The sequence below is a fragment of the Nanorana parkeri genome, unplaced genomic scaffold, assembly GCF_000935625.1.
Source record: "Nanorana parkeri isolate BGI_ZX_2015 unplaced genomic scaffold, ASM93562v1 scaffold179, whole genome shotgun sequence".
In the NCBI taxonomy this organism is placed as follows: Eukaryota; Metazoa; Chordata; class Amphibia; order Anura; family Dicroglossidae; genus Nanorana; species Nanorana parkeri.
In genome coordinates, this window is record NW_017306447.1 from 1229196 (window position 1) to 1240749 (window position 11554).

Below are 11554 nucleotides of genomic sequence, written 5' to 3' on the forward strand. Positions count from 1 at the left end.
GCTGATGACAGAGGGGAAGGAGCTCTCTCTCTCTCTTCAGCATTTACTACAAATCGGAAAGTCCATATATGGTAAATGATGTCACTGGAGATCCCTGCTGATCGGATCCGATCAGCAGGGATCTCCAGTGACATCATTTACCATATATGGACTTTCCGATTTGTAGTAAATGCTGAAGAGAGAGAGAGAGCTCCTTCCCCCCTGTCATCAGCAATCCACGATCCACGATCTGTCAGCAGGGAGAGAGTGGGGAAGGAGCTGGCACACAGGGACGTGCAGGTAAGGAGAGAGCTGCTGCGCATGTCCATATATTCGTGGACGCGCAGCAGCTCTCAAGAATCACTGTCAATCATCAGTGGGGAGGATCCCGTCAGATACGTCGGGATGTCTTCTCATTGCGGCGCTTAGCCCCGCCCACCACCTACAATAAGGTTTTACAGCCTTCCAGTGCATTTTGGCTAATTACAGTAAATTACATTATTTACTTATTTAGCCTAAGAAATGCATTCATAAAAAAAAGATAGAACCCCATAGTTCTCCTTTAAAGCATATCTCCAAGTTTCGTTTTTTTTATTAATATCTACCTCCCCCTTCCCCAGACAAAAAAAAGTTGCTAGAACACTACTTTGTTTGTTTTTTCAAATAAAGGATTTTTTTCAAAAGTCTGGCCTCTTTTTAAAAACTTGTATTTAACTCTTTTGTGAATGGGTAGGGGTACAAGTACCCCTTACTCATTCACAAGGGGGAGGCCGCATCTTGGTGCCCCTTTATTAAAGGGGTACCTTGATGTGAATAAGCACCCCTGCCCACACCTCCACAACCAACACCCAGGGCTTATGGGGAAGAGGCCCTTGTCCCCATCTGTGCAGCATCCATATCCACAGATAAGAACTGGCTGGATTCAAACCTTTGCATTTGTGAAAATGTGCTAACAATCCACTTTTTCATGCATGTTTCTGAAGAGCACTGTAATGGGCTTTGTATGTGTGCTGCAGTGCATTGTCATTTATTCTTAGGGCCATGTCACTGTAGCAATTTCAGACATCTCAACTCTCCCAGACGTTTCGGGAGTCTCCTGCTATAAGATAGTGGCTCCTGGAAGACCGCGAGAGAAACATTTTATCCAGAAAGGTTTACTCTGTTCTATCTAGCAGAGTAAACCTTTCCCTGATGTCTGTTTTTTTTCTTTTCTTTTTTTACATCAGGGCCGCTGGCCGCCGTCAGTCAACGGGAAAAAAAAAACAGCATAGAAAGGAATAGCTAGGCTTCTATTGGCTATTCCAATTTGCAATAGCCAATAGCAGACTGGCTATTGCACCCTCCTACTGCTGCTGTCAATCAGCAGAGGTGGACCTGAAGATCTCCATCAGGTCCTCCTCTGCTGATTGACAGCAGCAGTGGGTGGGTGCAAAAACCAACCAGCTATTGGCTATTGCAAATTCAAATAGCAGATAGCAGCCTAGTTATTCATTCCCATGCTGTCCGTTTTTTTTTTTATTATTCTGACGGCAGCAGGTGTCAAAATACAAAAGCAAAAACCCCAGCAGATACCAAGGGAAGCATTAGCTTCTCTGCCAGCAGTTTTGTAGCAGAGATCTGTAACTGCTACAAATCTCTTGTCTTGTTTTCTCTGTAGATGGCTACTGAGAAGGAAGACATCAGTGCATGCCCAATTAGCTGCGGCTGGAGCAAATTTTCCGTCCTACAGCTGCACATTATTATTATTATTATACAGGATTTATATAGCGCCAATAGTTTGCACAGCGCTTTACAATATAAGGAAGATATTACAGTCACAATACAATTTAAGACAAGATGGTAAGGAGGGCCCTGCCCGCTTACAATCAAAAGCACATAAACAAATGTGTCGGGTGCTGGTGATATCATCAACTGTATATGGCCACATGGTCATATTACATTAGTATCATTGATAAAATATGGCAATGTAAGGTCAATGATGTGCCCGGCACCCTGCTCCTTTATTTATAAAGGGGCAGAATGTTATATCCCCTGCAAGGCAGGGAATGCCCCGGTCAATGATGAATGGGCGTGCACTTCCTTCTGAGTTTGGGTGACCTCAGGTTTAGGTTCAGTCTGTACACAAGCCCATCAATACTATAGAGTTGTTGCTGCAGCTGGCTACAATGCTTATCAAGGCAGCGACAAATAATATGATATACTGGGCTGGCTAGCCCCAAACACTGCACTGACAGCAACAAATCACTTGAATTTCTCTAACACAATCCTTTCATCAACTGCAATGCAATTTTCCTAGCAAGAAAAATGCTAAGGAGAGCAATCCTGTAGCTGCCTCAAATCACATTACAAAATCATTAGTGTGACATGGGTCTAAATGGCCCCCTAAATGCACAGAGTAAAAACAAACGCACTGGCACTATAGCGCACCACAATGCCCAGATATGAATGCTCTGTGCCTTGTGATGCACTGTGTTTGCAAAAATAGTGCAGGTGCCTTATTTCATGCCTTGTGGGCCCATTCAAAGTAAATTAGGCATGCAAAGGCCATTAAATGAGATGGGAAGGAGGGAGACATTATAGGCAAAGGAAATACTTCTACCACGTCTACAATTATGTAGACAACGAATAATTAATACACACAATTGATTGTGTAAACCCACAAGTGCTCTTTTTCACCACTGCTTTAACTTTTTTATTACAATTGGTATTTATATAGCACAGACAATTTACGCAGCGCTATACACAGTCCCTATCTCACGTGTATACATACAAGGGCCAATTTAGAGAGAAGCCAATTAACCTAATGTCTTTGGAGTGTGGGAGGAAACCCACTCAAGCACAGGGAGAACATGCAAACTCCTTGTAGATAGTGTCCTGGCCAGAATTCAAACCAGGGACAAGGCAGAAGTGCTAACCACTACACTATTGTTTTGCCAATCTTTACACTGGCTATTTAAAAAAATAACTGATGCAATAATTTAACGTTTTAACATCGGACCAAATAGAGGTACAACTGAGGAGGAATGAGGGATAGAGAGACTTGATTCCCCAAAAACACATCACATTCTTGAAGAAGGGTCCCTTCTCTGTGTGACCATGCACAATAAAGAGCTTTTCACTTTAAAACAAGCGTGTTAGTGTGCAGACAACATATCTTATCCATATGATACACCATTACCAGTTGAGAGCTGTTCTTAAAGTGACACTAAACTCAGGAGTTAAATGTTACAAATGCATCAAAAATGTATCTTATTTGTGTATCACTCGGCTGTAGATCCTCAAATCATCTCTGAATTGGTGTCCTTCCTTATTGAGGGTGGCTACTTTTGTTCCCCATGGTCCCTGTGTGTCTTGTAAAGTGTGTTGTGTGCTCCAAGCTCTATCCTGTGATGGACTAAAATTATTGATTTGTATTGATTTGTATTGAAGTTGTAGTCCATCACAGACGTGAGCTTGGAGCAGTGGCTACTTTACAACGCACAAAGGGACCATGGGGAACAGAAGTAGTCACCCTCCAGAAGGAAGGATAGTGTCAGCATGAATTCAGAGATTATTTAAGGATCTACAGCCGAGTGATACACAGATAAAATACATTTTCATTAATAGTGAAGGTAATTGAATGCATTTTTATGGTTTAACTCCTGAGTTTAGTGTCAATTTAAAGCAGAACTATGAGGTGAGTGCTTTTCACTCACCTCATAGTTCTAGCCCACCTGTGACAATGAGACTGTCACAGGTCGGCTTAGTAGATCGGGAGGTGAGCGAACACATACCGGCGTTCGCTCACCTCTCGATCCTGTCACAGCTCTCTGCCGTGACAGGGGAGGGACTCGATTCCCCCTCCCCTCTCCGATCCTCCAGCGCTGACTGGCGGATCGGACGGGGAGGGGGCGGGTACAGCTGGCTCTGGCTCTAGATAGGCAGAGCCAGCTGTCACTCACGCAGCTGGGCGGATCCAGACATAATTGTCGGGATCCACTTCAGCTGCGGCATCTCAGTATACCGCTAGCAGTAGCTCGCGGTATACTGTGGCGTCTTAATATCCGCTTCAGCTGTGGCGTCTCAGTATACCGCAAGCAGTAGCTCGCGGTATACTGTGGCGTCTCAGTATACAGCGAGTCGTAGCTCGCGGTATACTGAGCTTAGGATGACAGGAGGACGCTAGTTTGTGTCCTCCTTTACCCTAAGGAGAACTATGGGGAAAAGCCTAAACCCCATAGTTCTCCTTTAACAATATTGTCAATTCCAGTATGGTGTGCAGCAGGATTATGCTCCTTGATGCCAAAAAGGACAGTTCCTCCAAATGAGGGATAGGTGGGAGCTATGCACATAACTGCTTTTAGGCATGTGACTGTGTTGCAAAAAAAAAAGGTGTGGGGGCACCTTGCAACCACATAGAGAAGAGGGTTGGGTCAGGTCTCTGGTGATTAAGAGAAAGTAAGCAAAGCAGAAATTAAGGAGTAAAAAATTAAGTCCTTTCATTTAGAGTGAGTTGACATGGTTGCATCGGGAAAGCAAATTTAATGTTGAGTACCATATGGATGGAAAGACATAGATAGATAGATAGATAGATAGATAGATAGATAGATAGATAGATAGATAGATAGATAATTATGACCCTTAGCGTAGGCACTGTATCTGAGCATACATTGTAGAAGAAGAATATATACGGTACTGTATATTCGATATAAATATACACTCACACATAAACACGTGTTAAATCAGCTGTTGGAGTATATCTACATTTCCATGGAAACAGAGCAGCAGACGGCACAGTTGTAGCACAACCTGCTGTTAAAAGGGCAGCCCAGCAATCTGTGACAGGAAATGTTCCATTTTGTATACCGGCACAGAGATGACACCAGCCAGCTCTGACTACAAGCGGAATGACAGAAGTTACCCTGCGGTTTTTTGTTTTTTTTACCTCAGAAAAATGAGAGGCTTGAAATGTAGCAAGTGAAGAAAAAATTTAGCTGTAGATTTGTTAATAAAAAGCTGATATCAACACAGTTAGTTTATAAGAATGTGTATGTCACATTGTCTGCATAAGAAGGAAGGTGCAGTTAGGTTTATAACAAAAGAACCATGGAAAATTCCAGCACTCAAGTCTGCTAGTCAGTAAATGTTTAAATATAGCTGTACCTTTTAATAAAAACCCTGCATGACTATACATATAACACAATAGGTTGATGGCACTGTGCAGTGCGGTATATTGTCTGATTGTATTGCACTGCTGCTCATTCCAGCCATTCCAGTCTCATCTCTTCAGGGCGTGAATGCATTATATAAAAAGCACATTATTGCAATGAGCAGCAACACAACATGCATGCGTTGGTGCCTTGTATTGCCATTCTTTTTTAATGGCACCCAGCGACCACTAGAATTCACATGTGCTGCAAAGTACTGCAGCGGCACACAACGTGTTGCAGTGTGCTGGAAAAATACCCAGTATGCACTACATTTTCATTCGTTGAGGTGTATTACATCTCCTACAGCTACATTGAATGGACTGCCTAACGCAATGTGCTAAAAGAAAAGAAGGGAACAAAAAAGCACCACAACATAGTGCAATATGTTATAGAATGGACCAAAAATGAGAAAAGTGACTAAGTTGTACTTACAAAACATGTGAGTAATGTGAGCTTGTCTAGTGATCTTTCCAGGATCTCTTATGACATATGCAAAGATACAGTAGCATTGGAATTGATACAACTTAACTTTTAGAGAGTCACCAGATTGCCAGCCGGGGACTGTCATCCTGCCCTCGGCTGGCAAGTTGGTGAATCGCTAGAAGTTACATTGCATCAATTCCAATGCTACTGGAAAGATCACTAGACAACTACTCACATGTTTTGGAAGCACAACTTAGTCAATTTTCAAATTGTTGGTCCATTCTGTAACATATTGCACTAGGTTGTGGCGCTTTTTTATTCCCTTCTCTTCTTTTACAGCTGCAGTTCTGGTTACCTTCATCTGTGAACTCAAGCAGCACACCTAGTCCCCCTCATTTCATTACCCCATCTCTGACCAACTGTTTTTCCCCATTCCTCCCGCAATGTGGACACCCGGTCAGTGCTTTGGTTCCCCTCCATCCATTTCTGTAAAGCAATGTGCTGCAACTCACTGCAATGCGTAGGATTTTAACAAGAACAACACAACTGTGTTGTGGTGCAGTGCGTTGTGGAGCAAACCAACTCCAAAACTTTTGTGTAGGTATTTTTGTTATGCAGAATGTACCGTGTCTTACTATCAGGTCCTGAGTATTGCTGAGTAGGAACTCACTGACCACCAATGTAAGGAACATTCTTCCTATAATAAAGGTTTCTTACAAAGGAAAGACAGGGAAACCTGTTATTTCATTTTACTGTAGATCACCCCTTCAGAGCCACGGGTACTGTTATCCTGTTGGAATAGCACTGACCGAGGAAGGGGGTGCTACAGTAATGTCCCCACCAGCCATATGTCAGTGCTGGAGTTGATAGGGAGAACTGACAGTCAGTTTGATTAAAGAGATAACGTTGCTCCTATACAGTACTCTACAGTGTTGTACTGTGCTACACTACTTTCAATTGCAGTGTGGTGGGCTACATATTATTGTGTCCTTTCTATGACTACCCTTTTGTACAGTTTCTGTTTAGCTGCTGAGCCCCCTTGCAGTTTTTTGGTGGGTGTTTTACTGTTTTTTAATTTTACAATTTATGGGAGGGTGATCTAATTATTTTAATTTTGCAAGGGACTTTTTTTTATGTTTTGAGGTCAGCAACATGAACCTGTGACTGACACAGGCAAATCTGCCCTTTGCAACATGTTACAACATATTTGTGGTGCATGAAAGAAGTGGTCATTTGGTGTTCAAAATGTTGGGTATTTCTTATTCATTCTCCTCCTATTTTGCTTATCCCGCCATAGCCCTGTAAACTGGCATGGAGAAGTTGGTGGAGCACAATCAGTCACTTGCTGTAGGAACATGCACAAGAACAGCAGTGATAGAGCATTTCATCCTGGGGCAGGGGTAGCTTGTAGAGGTCTGGAGGGAGCAGCTGTCCTATTCTACCTGATGGCACTGTCCCACGGGTATTAGTCAGTACTATCACCAGGACCGTGCACAGAGCTCGGCCATCAGTGCCTTTTTGTAAAAAAGCGGCTGCTAACAGCACAGTTGTGGTCTGCAGCCTCTGACTGCAGGTCGTTAGTTATTGTAAAACTACAAGTCATTTGCATACCACATGCATAAGGAGACACATGAATTTGCACCACAAAGCTCAGTGGGAGCAGTATCTTAATGATACCTGTCACCAGCAAAAGCCCCTTGCTGCAACAACCACAGCCTCAAGAAATAGGGAGGATCTCACAACACGCATATCAAGCAGGGAAGAGGGCCACTATGGGGCCATGTTAAGTAGGGCCAAGTCTCATAACCCCACCCTACCATCTTCAGCAGCATACTTGACCAGGCAGCTTCTTCTGCAGATGCTGAAGCAGAAAAAAAGTCCCCTAATCACCTCTTTGTACGGTGGCTGTATATGTCTCCTTTTGCACAGGTAACTACTTAGGAAGTTATCGCTCACAAGCCTTTTGGTACAATCAACAGGTACTTTTTGCACTTAACGCACAGATACAACAAAACGCATACAATGGCATATTTAGCAGATAAAGGGAGCAAATAAGATAAGTTCATTGTTAGAGTTTACATACAATTTGGGTGACCTTCTGCAATACCGATTTTTACAAGGGATGCACCAATACCGTTTTTTCGGTGCTTCCGCTACTATGGAGCCCGCTTCCTGGGCAATCAGGAAGCTGGGTGGCATTCCTTATCCGCCGCCCAACTTCTTGATTACCCGGGAAGGTGGCTCCATGCTGTTTGGCCGGCTCCATGCTGATTGGCTGGAAAACCGGCTTCCCGGCCACTAAGCATTCCGGTCAGAGGAAATCTCCCTCTGACCGGAAGTTCCAGTATCGGGCGTAAGTATCGGAGCATTTGGGTGAGTACGAATACTCGCCCAAATACTCAGTATCAGCACCGATACCAATACTAGTATCAGTATCGGTGCATCCCTACTTTTTACTAATAATACTAATGTAATACTAATTTAATGTCCTAAAAAGTGTCTTTTGACATGGAGAAGTATGTTTGATATGCTCAAAGTACTGATGACCTATCTGTTTCAGAAATGATACAAACATGTCCAAGGGAAATTTGCTAAGTTACTTTATACTTTACTCATGTTTTTGTAAAATCTGTCCTTTATAAGTAGAGGTTTGTTTGGTTTAGATCATTTCTGACAACAAAGAAATGTTTTGTCTTACCCCAAAATATAACAAAGCGATTTAAAACTGATATAAAACACAAATTAATGCAGCTGTGTGCATAATTAAATGCATGTTAATGCAGTGTAAGTACCTGAATCTGACCTGATCTCAGCCTCTTGAATTCCCTCTACAGCAGAGCTGGACTGTGAGAGGAAGAAGCAGCACACGGTGAAACTCAGTTATTTTGCTGTAAAGAAGCTTGCTGAAGGGGGAGAAGAAAACTAAGGGGCAGAGTGTGCTGCTTCTGCTTTCATTGTCCAGTCACAGGCTGGGGTGGGTCCAGGGTGACTTGATCTCTACCTTGATCTCTACCTGAAGATATCTGGAAGCAGAAAAAAAGTACTACATGGGAAATCTCTGTATTGAAAATGAATATCGCAAAAAAAGCTTGTTTTGCTATTTTATCTTGTATCATGTATTTTGCTAGAGTTCTGCTTTAACTGATTCATATCTCTTATCTACAGCCCATCACTCCTGACCTTTTGATGACCCCCAGTGATCGTGATGATGCAGAGCTGGACATAGAATACCCTGAAGAGAGAGGGAACTGGACAGGAAAGTTGGATTTCCTACTATCGTGTATTGGATACTGTGTTGGCTTGGGAAATGTCTGGAGGTTTCCATATAGAGCATACACAAATGGAGGAGGTAATGTTCACATTCATTAGTTCATGGAACAGCTGCAAGGGTAGTTTTTTCTACTTGGAGTTGGGCTTTAAATTGAAAAGATGTCAACTGAGAACTCAGTGGCTGTTCTGCATAACAACAAAACCTGTATTTAAAGAAGAACTCCGGGCAAACTTTTTCTTAACCCTTGCAGTGAGGCTACCCCTACACTGCAAGAGTTAGGTGCTCAATTTTGTCTAGGTGCAAAAATATATATAAAGATATACTCACATAATCCTCGCAGCTGGCATACTGGTCCCTGGGGCCTTTTGCTGCAGCAGTCTAAGGGCCAGGAGTCATCACGTTCTACACACTATGCATAGGACCATCCTATACACTGCGTATAGGATGTGAGGATGTCGAGGGACATACCATCGGAGCGAAGGAGGTGACAGGCTGGAGGGAGTGCTGTAACAGCTCAGAGGATCAGGCGAGAACAACTTTGTTTTTTTCCTTCCTAGACCGAAAGAGTACCTAACTTTTGCAGCGCTGGGGTAGCCCCACTGCAAGGGTTAAAGGAGAACTATGGGATCAGGGCTTTTCCCCATAGTTCTCCTAATGGTAACGGGAGCACACAAACTAGCGTCCTCCCGTCACCCAAAGCTCAGTATGTACTGAGACGCCGCAGCTGGGATTACTGTCTGGATCCACCCAGCTGCGTGAGTGACAGCTGGCTCTGCCTATCTAGAGGCAGAGCCAGCTGTACCCGACCCCTCCCCCGTCCGTTCTGCCAGTCAGCGCTGGAGGATCGGACAGGGGGGGGGGGCGGAATCCCTGCTGGGAGCCGTGAGTGATAGTCACGGCTCTCTGCAGGGACAGGATCGAGAAGTGAGCGAGCGGCGGTATGTGTTCGCTCACTTCCCGATCTACTGAGCAGACCTGTGGCAGTTTCATTGTCACATGTCAGCTCGAACTATGAGGATGAGTGATTTTCACTCGCCTCGTAGTTCTCCTTTAAAAAACAAATTTGCCCAAAGTTCTTTTTTAACTTTTTAAAAAAGATTCTGTTCCCCAAATTGCATTTCTTTAGTTTATCATCCCTTCCAGATATAACATTTTCGGAGAAGTTTGACGGTTTGGATAGACAGTTACTAATTACAAATCGCTGATCAAGGCCATTTTCATATGATGCATTGCAGAGATTTCTGCTGTTACTATGGGGAGAAAAATCAAGAATAAAGAATGAGTTCTCATGAATACCGGCATCTATACAAAACACCTATTGTGTTCAGAATTTACAGTGATTATGTACAGCTATTTTCACTCAATTACCATCGCCACTGGATAAATGTGGAAGGCTGAAATCAGCTTCAAGGACCTCATGTTCTAGGAAATTGCTCAGAGTGGAATTGATTGGGGTGGTCAGATTAAGTACACCTGTGTATACTCTCTGCATGAATAAATTCCTGACATGTTGAAATATACTGTACAGTACAGCATAATTTCCCAAATAAGATATACCTTTATTATTCAGTCTTTGAGCACCAATCAGTTGACTGCCTAGGCAGCAATGACACCATAAATCTGCTGCAGGCAGAAGGAAACATTTCCTTCCGTCTTCCCCCCCAAGATCAGATTACAACATTTTTTACTTTTTAGCCACAAGTTACAGGAAGTAGATGCCGAGCCTGAATGGTGCTTGAGCAAAGACTTCTCCATTCTTCTAGAGATAAAAAGTATATGGATCCATTGTCAGGAAGAAGACTGGATCAGAGAGAGGTAATACATACTTGTAAGTGTTATACTTACAGAGTACTGAGCATGCATGTAGTATACATAGAAAATATATCCGATGATAGTTCCACTTTAAATAGGTGCATTGGCTGCAGGGAATTCTGTAGACACTAAGCAGAAGGGTTGGGGATCTTCCTGAAGGCAGCAAGGATAGGGTTTGTGCTACAGCATTATTCCAACACAAGCAATACTTCAACTGGCCATTGTTTACAACGCTGAATGAAGCTATCATAGATGTTTCTATACACAAAGTAATATAAATACAAGTTCTCTAAAATGGTATTGTATATCATTTTTTTTAATTAATATTTTAAAAACTTCACAATATATTGACTAAAGCTAGACAACAGTTTCCATATCCAGTCTTTAGGTAATATTTCCTTTTCTATAGGCCTTGCTTATCATCCATGGCCAACTACTCTTGGGAACAATTGATCACCTAGCTGAGCATTCCTCAGCAAAAGGTTATTACTCCTTGAGCTGTCAAGTTCCTTGAGCTTGACCTGCCAGCAATGTTGCCTGATCCCCATTTCCATGAACATACACACAGCTCAGTCTGATCTTGGTGTTAGAGACTATGTTTGTACATCTGACCTCCCTCAGAGGTTACCTTAAAGTTTATGTTCACTGTCACCCAGAGAAACCTCCACCACCTCGACCTTTCTGTTCTCTACTCTGCTACTGACTCCCTCTTTGACAAAATCTCACCCCTGTCCTGCCCTGACCTGGCTACTTCTGTTTTTAACAACTCACTCTCATCCTCCCTAGACACCTTGGCTCCCCTCACAACACGCAGACTTAGACCACGCCCGCTACAACCGTGGCAAACTGAAGTTACCAAACATCAAAAAAGACAAAGCCG

General features: G+C 43.0%; 1 protein-coding gene across 1 annotated transcript in view; it reads left to right on the forward strand.

The window, feature by feature from the left end:
* Positions 1-11554, forward strand: part of SLC6A7 (solute carrier family 6 member 7) — a 78778-nt gene that overhangs the window by 15037 nt on the left and 52187 nt on the right. The window contains exon 2 of the mRNA XM_018554950.1: positions 8757-8940. Coding sequence (XP_018410452.1) covers positions 8757-8940 — 184 coding nt within the window. The remainder of the gene's footprint in view (positions 1-8756; positions 8941-11554) is intronic.